The 18,840-nt window shown below is 39.6% G+C and overlaps 1 protein-coding gene across 35 annotated transcripts in view; it reads right to left on the reverse strand.

Annotated features, from left to right (window-relative positions):
- Positions 1-18,840, reverse strand: part of NFYC (nuclear transcription factor Y subunit gamma) — a 64,006-nt gene that overhangs the window by 31,833 nt on the left and 13,333 nt on the right. For 3 of the 35 annotated variants that reach the window (XM_070610131.1, XM_070610123.1, XM_008522630.2), the window contains exon 1: positions 17,710-18,020. The exons of 11 other annotated variants lie outside the window; for them this stretch is intronic. Coding sequence is in view for 6 of the 24 variants with exons in the window: in XM_070610126.1 (XP_070466227.1) it covers positions 17,833-17,905 (73 nt within the window). In the remaining 18 variants the exon portion in view is untranslated. Of the gene's footprint in view, positions 1-117; positions 865-6,133; positions 6,242-12,286; positions 13,555-15,846; positions 16,738-17,709; positions 18,040-18,147; positions 18,302-18,840 lie in introns of those variants that run through there. 21 more of the 35 variants (XM_070610137.1, XM_070610119.1, XM_070610134.1 and 18 more) reach the window with 15 other exon arrangements.

The following is an 18,840-nucleotide window of genomic DNA, read 5'->3' on the forward strand; positions in this document are numbered from 1 at the left end:
TCTCTAAAAGATACAACTCTACTTCAACCTCTGCCCAACTGCCTCAACCCTACCCCAAGTGGTCATATTTAGGCTAAGTATGGAGCCTGCCTCTCCAGTTCTGGGACACTGGCTTACCGGTAAGGCATTCTTTCCCATCTTTGGATAGCTCTGATTGTTCTTCTTTATGTTAAGTTTAATGTACAAACAAAGGTCGCTTTGAGCTTTGGATTTGGAGTTATGGTTTTTATGATTTTTCCATCCAGAAAGCTTTTCACAATTTCCTGACTTCAAAAAACAAAGGTACTCTCCTCATCAGGGACAGAAGATCCTCTCATGAGGAAAAAGAGAAAAAGGTTTGGAGCACGTTTTGTAGCATCTTTGCACAGAGATGATTAGTAGCTAATTTTTTTAATATCTCTTGGAAGAAAATAGTTACTGTAAACTCCTAGAAAAGATGGCTATTTTTATTCAAAAAGCTTCCCTTAAAGTAGATCCAGTCTTTATATGAAGTTTTAAAAATGAGACCAAATTGCAAGCAACAAATTTTATGTTCTCAATATTTTCTAAGGCACAAGATTAAAATAATAAAATCTAATCATAAACACAAACAAATTTTGCCCACCAAACACCCCAATATGTTAAAAATATAAATTAACCTTAGTTAATCTTATCACTTCTTATTTTAATAATTAATACATTGATTGCAACAGATTTGATTTTGCTACAGAAGTGGCCTATTTATAACATCTACAGCCCATGGAAAATATGCCAGGTTCATCTTCCAGGGTGATGAGAGAAGGGACACATTTAAAAGTAAAAAAGAGATTTATAATTCCAGGATCCTTTTTATTCCATGTTAACTTGCTACCTCTACCGCAGGATGAAGCTATTTATAGACAGTTGACAAGGACAAAACTGCCTTAAGTCCAAGCCACATTAGCTTAGATCATTCTTATGAAAAATGCAACACAGAATTTCCCAGATTTAATTCATTATTAATATTAGATTTATCATTCATGTTCATTAATTATTTTATAAATACTCGAATAAGACTGCCTGTTTAACTATTTAGTAAAGACTTAAGGATCAGATAAAGCATTGAATGGTTGTTGCTAGAAGTAATCTCAATTCCCAATATCTATTAATTTATTTGGTTTTAAAAACAGTTTGTGGGGCCGGCCCAGTGGTGCAGCGGTTAAGTTCGCACGTTCTGCTTCTCAGCGGCCCGGGGTTCACCTGTTCAGATCCCAGGTGCGGACATGGCACCGCTTGGCAAGCCATGCTGTGGCAGGCATCCCACATATAAAGGAGAGGAAGATGGGCACGGATGTTAGCTCAGGCCCAGGCTTCCTCAGCAAAAAAAAGAAGGACTGGCAGTAGTTAGCTCAGGGCTAATCTTCCTCAAAAAAAAAAAAAATGGTTTGCTTTCCCAAGTTAGAAAGAGAAGAATCCAAGTCCATCACAAAAAGGCTGTTTCTCTAATGCTCAACTCAATTGCCATCTCTCCACAAGTCATCTCTAAATATCCCCATCTGCAAGTGATCATTCTTTCCTGTGAACTTTCAGAGCCCTTGATCTGCACCTCTTTCTGCCCTCACTACATTACCTTGTATGACCATAATTTATGTATATGTCTTACCGTATTTCCCCTTGTGGTGGGTAGGACCTGAGTATGATCCATCTCTGGATCCCTGACAGCATCTAGCACACAGTCTGACAAGTAATTACTCCTGAATGAAGGGTCAAGCAAGTTGCTAGGTAGGCCTTTCCAAGAAAAAGAGGCCTCCTGGAAAGCCTGGCCCTGAAACAGACTTACTGGGATTGTTTGAACCACCAAAAAAAGGGGTTATATAGACTATTCTGGGAAGCTTGGAATAAATGAGGTTCTCTCTGGGCCTTTAAAGTAGGAAGAACTACAATCAGAAACCTACCTGACTTACTGAAGTGAATTTAAGATAACAGGGCATGACAGAAGACACAGACGCACAGACACAGACATATGCGTGTATAAGCACGTGCAGGTGCTGAAAGTTGCAAGGCAGACTAGAAGGCTGGAAACATGGGTGCATACCATTCATTCCCAAGTGTAAATCTTTCTTTCTTTCTTTCTTTCTTTTTTTTTTTTAAAGAGTGGCACCTGAGCTAACAACTGTTGCCAAGCTTTTCTTTTTTTTTTCCCCCTGCTTTTTCTCCCCAAATCCCCTCAGTACATAGTTGTATATTCTAGCTGCAGATCCTTCTAGTTGTGGCATGTGGGACGCTGCCTCAGCATGGCCTAATGAGTGGTGCCATGTCCGCAACCAGGATCCAAACCAGTGAAACCCTGGGCCACCGAAGCAGAGCTCGCGAACTTAACAGCTCGGCCACAGGCCGGGCCCTGTAAGTGTAAATCTTTTGAAAGTCAGAATCTTCTTAGAAAGGTGAGCAGGATGGATTAGCAAAGTTTAAAAAATTAATATCAATAGGTAAGTAGGAGGAGAAGGAGGGCAAATACCTCTGTTTTGCCATCCTTTCACAGGAAGATGAGAAAATCATGGAGGAAATGAGATGATTCAATCAGATCACTTAAAAGGTGGACAATCTAGCTGCCACTCTAATACACACTCTTTATCATTCTTGAAGAAAGAAAAAGAGACCTAAGCAGGTTTCAAAATATCCCAGGAGCAGAATGCTCTTCTTTTAAGATTCTCTCAGCAATCTTTCAAGCTCTTGCTTTTGATCAGGTACCATGCTCGCCAAATCCTCCCTTAACAATATGCCTGGACATGAAACAAGATGTATCAAAACGATCAACCTCATAAAATACAAAGAAATATAAGGCTTTATTGCAATATTCCTCAGTTTTCTAAAACTGTACTTTTAGGCTTCAGCTCCCTATTTCTTGGTATATACCTCATTCTCTCTACGAAAGTCCTTTATAACATGCCTAAACCTACGTTATAGCTCTGTGAAGCAATTAAAATCAAATAGATGTTGTTAGGAGATAATACCTAAAACCCTGACATCACAACAACTGTTCAAAGACAAAAGACCACAGGAAGCTCCCCTAAAATGAAGCCCAATCGTTGACCAATGCTGCTTCCTATTAAAGTACTAGAGCTGACCCACCCCAGGCACTCAAGTTTTACCTAAAAATAATGCTCTCATTGTCAAATGCAAGCAAATATCTCTTAGCCCAGTTGTGACTGAAAAACAAATCTAAACATTGGTATCAACCATCTTTCCCCTTAATGCCCCCCAATCCAACCTGCAGCCTTTAGGCCTTTCACGCTGTGAGTGTCCCCAGTCACTCCTGTCAATCTCCAACTCTACATGTATCAACAAGAGTCTCTCCACATTCACAGTGTGTACCTTCTTCACTCCTTTTGGCTTGCATTTTGATCATGTCTTCCTCTGTCACTAGATGACATGTTTTTTATTTTGCCCAACTGGCAGTCCCGTCACATGCATTTTATGTTCCAGTACTGCTGAGGTATTTACTGAAGTTAGTTACAGGTTTCTTTATCTGAATTAGCTAAAACTGTTGGGATGTTATATTTCAAACAGTGAGAGAGAAAGAGAAAGAAAGAATATTACTATGAATAAATAGATGGATAAGAAGAAAGGGGGTAGAATTTAAGCTAATTTGTGCTTGCTATTTTAGATATTCTTCCAAACTACAAAAAAAGTGAAAACTAAATTTGAGAACTGACATTTTCGAAACAAAACAATTCCACCAACAGATAATTTGGTTCTTATGTTTGTGCAGCTGGACCTAAGGACATAAGCCATTATCAATCACGATGGCTAAAAAGCATTTTAAGCCTTAAGGGGGCATATGTTGTCCACAATAAAACCAATCTCAAATTGACAATTTCAGAAGGCGAAAAATAACACTGCTATGGAAATTAAAAGACCTATGTTTGTGAACTGGCCTGCTGCCTAGTGGTGGCCTTGGGCCCGTCACTTCACTAGGTCACTCCAGGAGGGATACACACTGAACACATAGGCCAAACAAGTGGTTTGGTATGGAAGGCCTACACTTCACTACTCAAGGAAGCAATAAATGAATGGATACAAGGGAAGGCAAGGTGACCAGAGAGAAAGAGAGGGTTCAAAAGTCTTTGTTTAAGCTCATCTAAGGTTTCTACTTAAGCAAGAAAGCACTAAGCTTAGTGCCAGAAACCTTACTAGTTAAGTTCTAAACTCTTACATAACTGGATACCTGATGATCATACTTACTGGCAGGTTATTACACAGTACCCACTACAATAAGAATGAATAACGTACCCTTACTGGAGATCCCTTTCCCCAGCCCTGATTAATGCCAAGCTCAATGTGTGAGGATTTGTCTGTCTCTAGCTCCAAGTATGAGTATGAAGCAGTTTTTCAAACTGCCTACTGAAAAACCATGCTTCCTAAAAGACTAAGGGTTGGAACTGGCCGCACACTCCTCTCCCTTAAAGATCCGCTCACAAGGACACATTTTCAAATTGGCAGCAGAGACACTTTTCCTTCAAAACAAAAACATTTTTCTCTTTGCTATCTACTACAATATAATCTTTTAAACAGGTGCTAAATCATAATACACCTATAGTATAAGTAGAAAAAAATGAAGACGTAGTAACTAGTATAAGCAATGAAACTGATAAGAAACCATAAATAGAACATTTAAAAACCTGTTCCTGTAGAATACAAATGGTATGTAAACACGTTACTTCACACTTTCTTCCTCATTCCTTCATTCATGCTCAACTTCAACCATCCCTGCATTTATGGCAGCAATAAAACACTATCAGCATTTTGTATGATAGAGAAAAAAGACCAAATGTTTTAGTGAAGTATTCTAAAGCAAGGGTCCACAAACTACAGCGCACAGCCTACAAATGTGACCTGCAGTCTGTTTTTGTAAATTACATTTTACCGGAAGACTGCAACTCTCATTCACTCTACAGCTGCTTTCGTGCTGCAACAGTAGAGTTGAAGCATTACAACAGAAACCATATGACAGGCAAATCAAAAATATTATCTGGCCTTTTACAAAAAAAGGATCACATAATATTTAGAACCTGTTTCTAAAGCATGTTAAGTGTTTTATTTCATTGAATCCTTCCATGACAGAGGTAGTGTCATCCCTCATTTACTGATGGGGAAACTGAGTGCCAGAGATTGAGAAGCTGGACCTAGATCACACAGCTATTATACGGCTCCCTCACCTGTTCAGTCTCTGTTAGGAGTGAGCTAGGCCAGCCCTCTCTGCTGCACAGAAATATTTGTTAAACTCTTTGACCCTCCAACCTAATGAGAGTAAATAAACTCTTGCAGGAAGAATGGTGAGTAACTGGTTTTTCAGGCCCTGAGCCTGAAAGAGAATTTGGACATGAGCAAGAGATAGAAATAGTGCCTGTGGCCTGAGTTAAATTGCATCCTAAAACAAAGAGCCATTTTGCTTACTGAGATTTGTTTCTGAGATTCAGAAACCCTGAGAACAACCTCTTGCCCAGCTTCTGGCGGATCCTGTGTTTGTGTATGCCCAGGAGAGGTAAGAAGTGTGACTCTGAAGAATGTTTCAAGGATACCAACTTAAAAGCTTTAGAATTTACAAACTACTTGTCACATACCTTACCCTCAATTGATTTTCACTCAGCTCAGTGATAAAAATATCAATATTATTCCAATTTTATAGTTAAGAAAGCTGTGGATTGGGTATCTTAAGTTACTAGCTCAAGGTCACAATATAACAAATAGTGGAGTCAGAAACACAAAAGTTCTAAAGTTCTGTTCTTGATTTAGTATAGCTTGTTCACTCTCACTTTCTGCACTGTTTTAAGGTATGTGTATATTCAAACTGTTCAGAGAGACAAACAGTCTCAGCTTGGATTATTGACTCAAATCCTTAACCCAAAAGACCATTTTCATCCACTTGTTCCCAGCATCACTGTGGCAATCAAAAAAGAGCAGATGCTAATGGCATTGCTACCTCCTATCATACGAGCCTTTCTCTTATTTCTTTCTTGTCTCTCTTTCCATGCTGTGTCACTCTTTTTTCTTTTCTATTTATCTTTCCTCTTTGCATATCTCTAGGTCAGTCTCTAGCACCTAAGAACATGCAGCTGCGAACAGTGGGGGGCAGTAAAGTACAGAGTAAGAACATAAAGAAAACATATTGGACCTGGGGGTTCTTGCTCTCTGGCTACTAACTTGCTATCTTTATGATCTTGGGCAAATCACTTAACTTCTTGGGGCCTCTGTTCACATACAGCAGCACCTCACAGGGCAACTGCAACACACAAATGGGAAAACACATCTTAGAACGCCTTAAAAAATACCAAGCATCATACAAATGCCAGATGGCATACCATCATCATTGCTCAGAGCTAGACAAGATACCTACTCCTGGCCTGAACAGCCTCAGACACAATACCAAGTCCAAAAACCAATCTCCTTTAGGTAGTGTAGCAAGTAACCCAACTTGCTTCTTTCTCTCCCTAATTTAGACTACTTACTTAGTTTTTAACATGTTTCCTAAGAATCCAGTTTCAGATGCATGGAAAGAAATGTACAGAGAGAAATCTTCTCCCATCTCTGTTATAAACATGGAATAATTTTTAAAGCCCTTTAACTATTAAATTTAGAATGAATGTCCTAGTTCCAAATAAGCAAAGAATTCAAGATGGAAATGACTAGGAATGCTCCAAATTTAAACCCCCTGAAATGTCAATGATCAAGAGCTTTGCAGGTTTTCCCTCCAGACTAATTCAAAATCATTTAAATTCTTAGAACATGTCTCCTTACACACCTCAGACTTCTGTAACCTAGGAGTGTGTGGCTGTTTTCTTGCAGAAGGAATTTTGTTTGCTATGTTAGAGGACGAAGGAGATCTGGAGTCTAGGCAGCCATCTCACCCCACCTGGCCCCACCACCCAAGAAAAAGATTCTGTTCTGAGCTCTGAAGAGAGCTCTAGCTGCTTCCATCTCCATCCAAGATCCTGGAGTGAAGGGAACATGTTCTGAGAGCAGAAATTTTTGAGACTACCTCATGGATCTAAACCAACTTTTTAAGGTTTTTTGGGAACAGCACTTTTAAGAAGCTTGCTTTTACAGTACAACTATAAGAAATTTAAATATACACATCCACTAAACAGTGACCACTAAATTTTCTTCTCCCCAAGAAACCACTCTGGGCGCCCAATAAAATCCATTTCTACAATTAGCATATTCACTTTCTTCTGACTTGTCTGTGTGACATATTATTATTACTATTATCTTGGACGTTATTTCTTAAGTCTACAATTTCCATGCCCTTATTTCTCCCCAGTTCTTATGTAATTGTCTGTTTCTGGCACATCCTCAAGGGAAACATGCTTTGCACACAGTGGGGATTCAACACACATCTACTGAATGAACAAACACAAGCTCCTCAAGAACTATTTTAAGGCCCCAAGAATCTTTGGCCTCACTCTGGGTTCTTTTCTTTGAGATGTGCGTATGGGGAAATCCCTTCTTAAGTACCTGTGCTCAGCAGTGCAAAACCTTTGTGTGGTAATCTGATGGAAAAGTCAAAAAAGAGTGGGGATGGAGAGAAACTTGTTCTACTTCAGAAAATGTAGCACAAACGCAGATAATTAATCATAGACTCCACTGGAAAATGGGAGATCGTGCTGGTGAGTTAATCCACCTAAAAACTGGGGGGGTGGGGGGGAGGGGAGTTTGGGCAGAGAACTCTTAATTAAAAACCTGGAGGGTGTTATAAGAAAGTCAGTATGAGCTTGGCTGTATTGATTTGGCTGTATGGCTTCTGCTGATTCACAGATACACTGAATTCTGCCCTCTGCTTAGTGCCTTTTATCACTGATGAAAGAGAGAGAGACAGAGAATGAGAAGAAAAGTCCTCCAAGCTAACCAAACCCTAAATCTCCCTCTTCCATGTATACAGCTGTCAGGAACTGAGAATGTAAAGACCACTTCAAAGAATGCCAAGTAACTGAGATGGGTATGCTAATCCTTTACATTTGTACACGCTTTACACCTTGTAAAGTAGCCTTTTCTACATTATCTCATTTGTTTTTCACTACAAACACAGCACAGGTACTAATACTCCCATCTGACAGATAAAGACACTTTATCCAGACAGACTGAGGGACTTGCTGTGAGTCACAAGGCAAGCATATGCCAGATCTGGAACTAAAACCCATATGCCCTGATTCTCAGTTCTGCGCCCTGTCACCGCATGCTCTCCTTCCTCTTTAGAACTGATAACTCAACAGAGGACCAAAAATTTAAGAACCTGTGGGTCTTCTGAGCCTGGAACATAAATCTGTCAAGCCTTTTACCTTTAGTTTTCCTGATCATTCTCCTGGAAAAAGTACCTCAAAATTGCCAAGATGCCAGATTCTTACACATTCCAAAGTGGAAAGCCTAATCAGGTTTTCAAGTTTGTTAAAGCTGTAGCTGTAGACAAGGATTTGGACTTGGGGCTATCTGGTCACCAACCAAGAGTGGAGATGAAAGATGTGACAGATCAGGTTCACTCTCTAAGGGCCTGGTGATGGGAAGTCACTCTCTCTTTCCACTATAGTTTAGAGGGAATAGCCTTAGTCTAGCCCTCTTGCTGGAGATGTTCCCATAGCTGCACATTTATAGGAGGAATCATCTGGCTAAATTCTATGGAGTGTTTCAAAATTATCGCTATTGCTCCATTGTGAACACGGTGACAGTGTTATTTTAATTATGCAGCCATCACTCCAAGAAATCAGAATTCTTTTGTTCTAACTACCTCATTAGGGGTAAAGCAAGGACTATAAATCACAGCTAGGAAATATAAAGCAACTGATTATTTAAGAACACTGTGACATCTAAAAATAACAATCTCTGTGGTTCAAGATACGGACCCAAATCTAGGAGGTGCTCACTACATACCACAAAGTGTGCACTTGCACAGCTAAGGCACACCACAGAACACCTTACATAACTCTGACCTCATATCTATTTTGAAAAAGTTCAACTACTATCTGACCTTAATGAATTTAGGATTCACAAAAGCCAATTTCCCAACACATGGGTAGTATTCATATAATATCTGTTTACACTACGCTTTGTTCTGAAAAGAAAGGTAGCTGTGTTCACCTATCTTGTTTGACAAAAGCTTTAAAAATAATTCAATTTGACTCTATACTTGCTCTTTTTATGATCAACTTCTTTAGTCATATAACGTAAGAGCATGTGAGAACTCTGGGAAAATTCCCATTTTTTTTTTTTAAGTGTGCCTTTTAGGGGAAGAGCAAACACAGGAAAAAGGGAGATGGGAGGAGGAATTAGTCCCATAAGATGGAGACAGCTATGGCTTGTTTTTCATATACAGTAACAAGGTACACAAAATGGGGATAATAATCCTCACTATTATCCTCAAAATGGGGATAATAGTCCTACCTACCTTAGGTAAATACCAAGTGAGAGACTAAATATAAAATTACTCCATTAGCTATAAAGTACTTTTTTTTTTTTTGAGGACTAGCCCTGAGCTAACATCTGCAGCCAATCCTCCTCATTTTGCTGAGGAAGACCGGCCCTGAGCTAACATCCATGCCCATCATCCTCTACTTTATATGTGGGACACCTGTCACAGCATGGCTTGCCAGGTGGTGCCATGTCCGCACTCAGGATCTGAACTGGCGAACCCCAGTTCACGAAACGGAAAGTGAGCACTTAACTGCTGCACCACAGGGCCGGCCCCACAAAGTACTATGTTTTATAGAAACATTATATACTATTCCATTGCTTAACTACCTCCAAGGGTAGCTTCATAGACATTTGGCCAGTTAATTACCAGAAGACAAATAATCATGGAGTTCAGGATATAAATAACCAGGTAAGATGGCTGGAAATTTACCACCATTTCTCTAGTGAGAAGTTTCTTATTGCTTTTATTTTAGATTGAGGATAATTACAACATACCTAGCCTAGAAACTAAATATAGGTGCCTTATATTAAAAATTCTGCTAAATCCTACAGATGAAGCCATGCTATTCCTGGTAATTTATTGTGTGCTACTCATCAGTGTTATCACAATCATGTGGCTATAAATTACTTGCTAAGCAAATGTTGCCAAATTCCTACATCTATATATGTTTGGCTTCATGCAGAATGCTGCCATTTGAGACTTTACAAAGCCAACACTAGTAAGATTAAGCCCAACGCAACTCAGAAAAAAATCTCTAGTCTTTGCACCAGACGGAGATGTGTGTGTGCATACGTAAACCTTAAACAAGAAAGCTTAAGGTTATACATACACAACATACATACATATACATATATATCTAATCTCAAGGAACTAGTGAATAACATTTCAAGGAAATATTTGTACATTTTGAGAACAAGTGACAGATTCTATGGCAGTATTTCTAATCTCTTACATGTCAAGGTACACACAGAAAATGTTAATATTAGCTTTCTGAAAATTTAACCTATGGGCTGGTACTGATGCCCTCCCTCAGTTTAACTTGTCACAAGACTGTCTATCACACATGGTGCTCTAAGTATCCGAGAAAAATGTGGGCTGGCAGTGACACCTTTACTTTGTTACATATACCTAGATAAGAGAAGTTATAGATACTTTCTAGTTTTAACAAAACATTTAAAAAATGAACAAGTGACTTTTTAGAGTAAACAATACTAATTCATATATGAGAGGTGCACGCTCAGATAATACAGGTGCACAATCAAAACAGCTTAGAGAACATGGACCCAGCGGACTCTGCCATGCTTATTTCTAGATGTCTCAACTTCAGCGTCCCACCTTTTCTGTGTTTCTATCTTTAACAAGAAGCTCTATTCTTCTGGTCCTTCTGTCCATTCTCTCCCTTGATTCTCTCCCATCCATTCCCCAGGTTCAGCTATGATCTCTCTGAGCTTAAATTCCAAATATACATTACCAGTTCTGATATTTTCCCAAAGTTTCGGTCAGGCATGTGTAGCTGCCTGCTGGACATCTCCAACTAGAAAGCCACCCAGAACTCAAAGTCCATCTATCCACCAAAATCATCTCTCTCTTCTTCTTTCCCCAAACCTGATCCTTCTAACTTTTCTGTTTCTATCCTCCAGTCACCCAGGCTTGAAATCTCAGAGTCATCCTGGACACTTTGTTCTTCAATTCTAATCAACTGCTAAATTCTGTAATAACAGTGTCCATCTCCTGACTTTCTTCATACCGCCTCGACCTCTGTTCAGGCCCTCAGCACTGGCATGTAATAATAGAAATAATGATGATGATCTTAGCTAACACTCATTTAGTGCAATGTGCCAGGGATGGTTCTAGGCCCTTTACATTGCTCTCTTTCAACCCTCATCACAATCCCGTAAGTGCTGTGAACCTAGTGTATAAACTCACCGCACTGTTCACTGTTTCCAGCGTCTTCTCAAATTCTACTCATTTCCACATGATGCTTAATAAATCTTCTATAAAAGCACAGCTCAGATAATGCCACATCAACCTATTACCCCAAATCTTCAACGGTTCACCAATGTCACGCAGAGACAGTTCAAATTTCTTAGCCTGGCAGTCAAGGCCCTCCAACATCTGACCTCAACTTACTTCTCCAGACTTCTTTCTTTTGTCACCCGCTCCTGTTCCTAACTCATCTCCTTATGCTCTAAGCAGACTGGACCATTTACTGCTTTCTTCAGCCCAGGCTGCACTATTTGAATCATGACCTTGTTCCTCCTGTTCCTCATGACTGAAATGCCCTTGTCCCTACCTCCCTGAGTCCAATGCCCAGTTAAACTGCCTTCCTTCATTCCCAAGCCAGAAGTACAGATCTGCCCTCCTCTGAATTCTGTGTCCTTTGCTTGTACTTTCCTAACAGTTTCATATACTTGATACATATCATTTGTCTCCTCTACAGATTTTTAGATCCAGGAGTAAAATTTTATTTGTACATATTTTTTAAGTCTCCAAAGACATGCCTGCATGATGAATTAGTGAAAGGAAGTGTAAAGCATCCAACTTTAGTATTTTCTCAAAGGTAAGAACTACATAGCTTAAGTGGATAAAGGAAAAATTCATTTTATCTGGATATTTCCAGCCAAGCAGGTCCTCTCTTTAGTTTTCTATGTAATTGAAACTATGGAGACAGACCAAAACGATAGTACTTCCAAGAAAAAAGGATAACCAAGTGAAGCAGCACTGCTGTTTGCTGTGGTTATTTTAGTCTCCTTTCTTCCTTTGAACTAAGGCACACAAGGTCACAAGCTATGTTATGCCACTTCAAAGTTAAACATTTACTAGGTGTTTTTTTTTCTTTAGTTCTGCCTTTACACTGGAATTTACCTTCATTTCTTATCCTTCAACTGTCCTTTTTCACTGCAGGGTGCAGAACTGTAATTTAATTTACAGTAAATACCCTAAATAGAGAAAAACTTTTGGTCAATCATTCACCAGTGAGGTCTGGCTTTGGAATGCCAAGGGGAGAACCAGGAAGATAAGGGTGATAATAGAAATAGAATCTGCCAAGTTCTAAAGAGCTGGGCCCAACACTGAGGTAGCAGAAAGAAGAGATTAAAAAGAAAATTAAGGGGCCGGCCCGGTGGTGCAGCGGTTAAGTGCGCACGTTCCGCTTCAGCGGCCCAGGGTTCACTGGTTCGGATCCCAGGTGCAGACATGGCGCCGCTTGGCAAGCCATGCTGTGGCAGGTGTCCCACATATAAAGTAGAGGAAGATGGGCACGGATGTTAGCTCAGGGCCAGGCTCCCTCAAAAAAAAAAGAAAGAAAGAAAATTAAGTTTCTGGGAAATGAAGACATGACGTAGATACCATCCAGCTGTGTCGATTTTAATTTTCAGTCACAGTATACCACCTTAGGACTTAAATATTACATAAGTTTCATCATTCAAGCTCTCATTCTTTCAATAAACTATAACTTTTGTTCATATATAAGAAGGTGGGAAAAAGAAATCCAAGTAGAAAAGAGAAAAATTCTCAAGTAGATTACAGCCTATCAGAGAATATGCAAAATAAGAACAAAAACCAAATCCACAAGTAGCCAAACACACACATGCAGATATACAATACCACTTTGCTGGTAGTAAAGAGTAAAGTTGGCACAGTTAAAATATTATTTTGGGAGTATATAGACAACAATTTCTATTTCAGTCTTATCCAATGCTTAAAATGATCCTGGGATCTTGGTTTATTAAATACAGGTTGGCTTAAGGACTCACATGAAGAACCAGCTCCAAACTTGTTTGGAAATTAGCTTGTTCTTGAGGTGCGTTAACAACACAAAACAAAACAAAATGAAAAAAGAAACAACTAACTGGCACACAGGTTGTGTTTGCATACCTTAGTTTACTTCCTTGTATGCATAAAAGTAACCTAGTTCTCTGGGACACCTCAGCCAGGTGGGCACCATTAGCTTCCTAGCTGATTCTCAGCTTTCTGAATAAGCAACTGGCTGAGACAAGAGATCTTCAGATCCCAAAGGGATGGTAAGTCTGCTGCCACAGCAGACTTTCTACCCAACAGACTCCACATGGAGACTTCTGAACCTCTTCCATGGCCCATTTTCTCTCTGTTCCTTCTGTGTTCAAATAGCAAACCTGTACACATGTACCAAAAGGAAGAGAAATACAGAAAATAATAAGTAAAAACAACGTAGAGGAATAAAAGAAACATGGAATGAGCTGAGTGGGAGTCGAATCTCTGAACTCGCAGAAGCCAGACATTAAAAAGCTGAAAGGGGGCCTGTCCCGTGGCCAAGTGGTTAAGTTTGCGTGCTCTGCTTCGGCGGCCCAGGGTGTCACCGGTTCAAATCCTGGGCGCGGACATGGCACCACTCATCAAGCCATGCTGAGGCAGCATCCCACATGCCACAACTAGAAGGACCCACAACTAAGAATATACAACTATGCACCGGGGAGCTTTGGGGAGAAAAAAGAAAAAAAAATAAAATCTTAAAAAAAAAAGCTGAAAGATTGGGGCTGCTAACCCATCTGGGCCTCAACTTCCCCACTTTATAAGAAGGGAATTAGACAAGATCCCTAAATAATTTTGATCAGCCTAACTTAAGAGTATACAAACTCTGTGTGCATGTATCATTGGGGATAGGGATATGCAAAAATAACTTCATTCATGAAGAAGATCATGTATAAATCATTAGCTTTAAGAATGCTTTTTGGGTTACTGAAGCCTCCACAAAAGTATATAGCTTCTTTAAAAGGAGATCTCATCTTGCTTTAGGAACACAAAGTCCACAGGGACCATGACTGCTGTTTTCAAACATACACATCCTTGGAACTGGAATTTTATTTGGAGAGGCCAATGCCAATTTTGCCAAACTTTATTCTGTCTGGATATGATTCTTTCAACGCACAGAAAGGAGGCAGACATCAATACTGACTGACCACGCCTGAAAGGATGGACGTCATAGGACAAGAAATCAAATAGATCACAAAATATCCACCCCACCTCAGGGAAGGGGAAAAAAAGCAGTTCTGAAAAGAGATGAAACCAGGCATGTAAAACGGGTGAGAAAGAAATCCCCACAGGTTTCCACTATTTATCTTGGAAATACATCTCACGGTAGGTGTCAACTGCACGAAATTTATGCTAGTGTTTATGCTTTAAAGAGAGACCAATTATTTTTTTAAAAGTCCTCATCCTAACATTTACTTGCTTGCTACTACTTTGCAAGCTGTAACTACCTCCCAAGCTTAAAACTGACAGAAAGGAGATCATATGACCACCAAGCAAACAAAAAAATGGCTCCGGTTTACTTTATAAATATTTGGTGCACAAACTAAAAATGTAACCTCTGCTTGGTAAACATCTGCAACTATTACAACTTACTTGCATTATAATGCAAATCTCAGTGTCCAATCAGAAGAGGTTTCCCGATTTTATTCTAAGAGGTTCCTAAATCTAATGAGGGTTTTAAAAAAATCAGCATTCCCATTTCATCTTATTCTGAGACGCCCTTAATTTTTGACAAAGGGGTTAAAATTCTTTCATAGGAATCTTGGTAAGGGAAAGTTTGATGGTCTCAATGTGTGCACTGTATAGGGTCATGTCAGCATAAACAGGAATATGCAGGTGAAGGCATGTGGAACCAGTTTAAAAAGAGATGTGTCAGGTTTAAACAAACTCCTGTGTAAACATACTAAAATACTGGCATTTTTTCCTCTGATGCCACATCGATCTTCATAAGTGGTTAACCCCCAACAGTCTGCATTAGTAACATCTAATATTTATGCAGCACTTCGCAATTTGCAAAGCACTTTGACATACATGATCTCATTTGAAACTCACCACTAAATAGGAAGGCGCTATTTTTAGGTCCCATTTTTACATGTGAGGAAGCTGACACTAAATGGCTGACTTGCCCAAGCTCACAAAGCTGGTGATAGCTGAGTGGGACCTGAACACAGCTCTCCTGGCTTTAAATGGCTTGCTTTTGCTACTGCACCATGCTGCCTCAAAAACTGCAATCAGAGTAAATAAATGCCCAACTCTCAATCCCCATTTAAGCCTCCCCGACCCACACACACCCACCCCCAGTCTAAGTTATAGGTAGCTCTAGAAGGTCTTTGCTCCCTACGGAAATAAGAGTTTTCTTCGTTTCTCTGGGAAACATTTATCTGGCTAAAGTGTTAAATGAGATCATTAAACACCATTCGACATACACTGGAAAATATCTTAGTCACCAGCGGTTCTGCATAGGCATGCCTATGTGCATTTTTCTAGGTAGTGGGTCAGATTCTCAGAGTCCATGACCCGAAAAAGGTTAAGAACCCAGGCTAGAGGCAGTGGCTAGATATCTCTCCAAGAAGCTAAATCCACAAAGTTCTTAATATAAAGAGTTTTATCTAGGCCTCATACTGTGCCCCACTTACCTTCTGCCTCCCCTGCTCCATGTCTTCTCTCAGGGCCAAGAGGGTCATTCAGTATCTACAACTATTTTTTAAGTCATATGTAAAACCCAGAGTAACCAATAACATATAAATCAATGACTTGTAAAAAATAAATTTAAATTAAAATAATTATCCATTAAAATGTAATCCTTAACACATACTCTTTTCTTTTAGGACTTAACTATCCAGAATGACCATTTTCTTACCATAAGCACTCCAATTCTCCAAAAGAAGTTTCACAAACATAACTATTTTGAACTCCTGAAATACCATTCTTCACTAAGAACCCTTTAGATTACACAGAAGACAAGGTAGCGTGCAAGGAATTCTGAATCTGTTAGGGAGTTCACTCAACTATCATACCAAAAGGATTTAGAATTTTTTTGCTGGGGGGAGGGAACGGAGAAGAGTGGGAGAGAGAATGAATGCAGCCCTATTGTCTTATTGCTTGAAAACTCCTAATTTGAATCTATAAGATATTCCTACTAACCAGTCAACTTGAACATCAGAAGTACAGTCTCTTTTCATCTTAAAGAGAGCTTTTCAGTCCAAATCTGTATAAACAAACTTTGTCCTTCAATCTTTCAACTCCTCGGCAGTTTTTCAAGGTCACTTTTGCGAGCAACGACAGAGGCCTGCCTCTAGCGACTTTGCTATACCACTCCAATTCGAAGAGTCCAAAATCTAAACCCCTAACGATCCTCTTAGGTAAATCCTTTACTTGAGGGGAAGCGAGGGAAAGGCAAAGCAGCACCCTCCAAACTTTTCCTCTAACAGGGCCTGCTCCTTTTCCCTACCCAGAGACTGAGGGCTGCTGGCTCACTGTTCCACACCGAGTCTGCTGCAGAAATGTTCCAATGACCTTCATTCCATCTTTGCAAATAAAAAGAAAAGAAATAATTGCTTTTTAAAATCAAGTGTATTACAGATCATAGTACATGAAACAGAAGACTTCACTATTCACAAGAACTGGCTGGTTACAGATTAGCAACCTGCATTAGCTTCATATCCCTAAAGAGGAAAAAAAATATATATCAAGGGCAAAAGACAAGGTGCCTGTACTCTTAACTTTCCTATTCACAAAATGCAGGTAAATTAAGATTTCAAATATTTCATACAGAAAATGAAAAGCATGTTGTTCACGTCATTTTAAAGAATCAAATCAACGCCTGACAAAATGTGTGAAACTGGTGGGAAAAGATTTGCTCTTGTCACGGCCAATATAAAGGAGAAGTATGTTTCTAATCAGCATTCTAACCGAAAATGTACATTTTAAAACAAAGATTGTTAATTAATTAACTGGTACTTAGAATCTAGAAGCAGACAGGTAAATCAAGAAAGTTATGGGAGAATCTCACACTGGCATGTGGGCCTTCACCATTACAACCTTCATCAGTGCAAATCATATTTTCATACAAATTTAGAACGGCAATAGTGTTCCTTCCACCTCTGAAAACACAGATGTCAACAAAGTGCATGGAAATAGAAAAAGTCTTACAACAACTCAGCTTATTCTGTAGGAAAGCTTCAGTGCACTTGAACAAAGGAAAATTATTTGGAAAACAGTTAAGTTTACCCAATGCAAAGAGAAAGTGCTTTGCTTCTGTGCGCCCCTGAAAAATGACTAGCCTTTCTTCATGTACCTGATCTTGTCGAAACTCAACTAGGAAAAGAAATCCCAGTTGAAGGGCATGCAAAATCTAAACAGAGCAAGGTATTCTAGGTGCACCAAAAGGTATGCATGGAATGTAAAGTGGCCATTTTCTGAAACAGTGCAACTTGTCTACACTCTCTGAAGCTAAACAGTTTCTACCATTTTAACACAAAACAAAGAATTAAACTTACCGAGAACTGCATTAATTTTACATGTAGTTATTTATATCTCCATGGACAGGGAGAATTTAAGTCACTCCTATCCCTCCCCCCCAAAGAACGGAGGAAACAAAAGGCAGCAGGAGATGCAGAAACCTGAATCTGGAATGTCCACTCCAGTGAAAACCCGAACAGCTGTCCCCCCACCCCCCAGCAAACTATTCGCCATTTTTCTTTGTCTTTCAGCTGACCCCTGCCTCAGTGAAAAACTCCGAGGCTCCAATGAAACCCTGCAGCCTCCTTCCACTTTAACAGTCAAAGGCATTCAATCTAGCATGCTATTTGACACCAAACCTTGCCTCCAGAGTGGTCCCATTGGCTGAGCTGCTTTATCGGCTAAGAACACAAAGCCATGATTGGCTGTTCACGTCATCAGTTATCTCCTTTGTACACTTCCTGTTTTAAAGTTACCTTGAGAAGCAGAACAGGGGTCAGATCCAGACTTCAAACTACGAGGAACTTAAGGTTTGGAAATGCCTGGCAAATGCACACAGCAGATGCACTAGGGCCACATGTGCTTCCCAAACAGGATACTGCAAATTTAGAACTGTTCTTAAAATCATGTGAAAAGGCTGTTACAGTTCCCACCCAAAGGATTTCTTATTGGCTGTCAGAGTTCCATTTAAAAAATTTAAGGTAATTTAACTGCTTCTGATTGGCCATCAAAGATGTCGGCAAGATAGTGCTACAGTATCCTATAGCAGTAAACTAGAGAAGCAATGTGCACAAGGTCGGAAAGTTGTATGACTTAACTATCTTCAGTTTTCTGTTGAGCATTAACAGAAGAAGAAAAAGAAAACTGGGTGGGTTAATCCAATGGCTCAAAAGAAAATGAAGCTTCTTTATCAGTAACAAAGAGTGATACCAACGGCCATACAGCAGTTTGCCAGATTATTAAAAAGGCATCTGTCATTACCGTCCGTGGCAATTTTAAAAGCCCATATTAGTACCAGGGTAAATCACTTTATTTTGAAACACAAACTAATCTAAATAGGAAAATTCGGCAGTAACGTATGATGTTAGTGACAGGGACAGCGGCATTTCCAAACAGTCTACCAGGAACCCAAGAAGGAAATATAATGATAAAGGGGGAAAAAACTAGCA

Source organism: Equus przewalskii, chromosome 2, assembly GCF_037783145.1.
Source record: "Equus przewalskii isolate Varuska chromosome 2, EquPr2, whole genome shotgun sequence".
In the NCBI taxonomy this organism is placed as follows: Eukaryota; Metazoa; Chordata; class Mammalia; order Perissodactyla; family Equidae; genus Equus; species Equus przewalskii.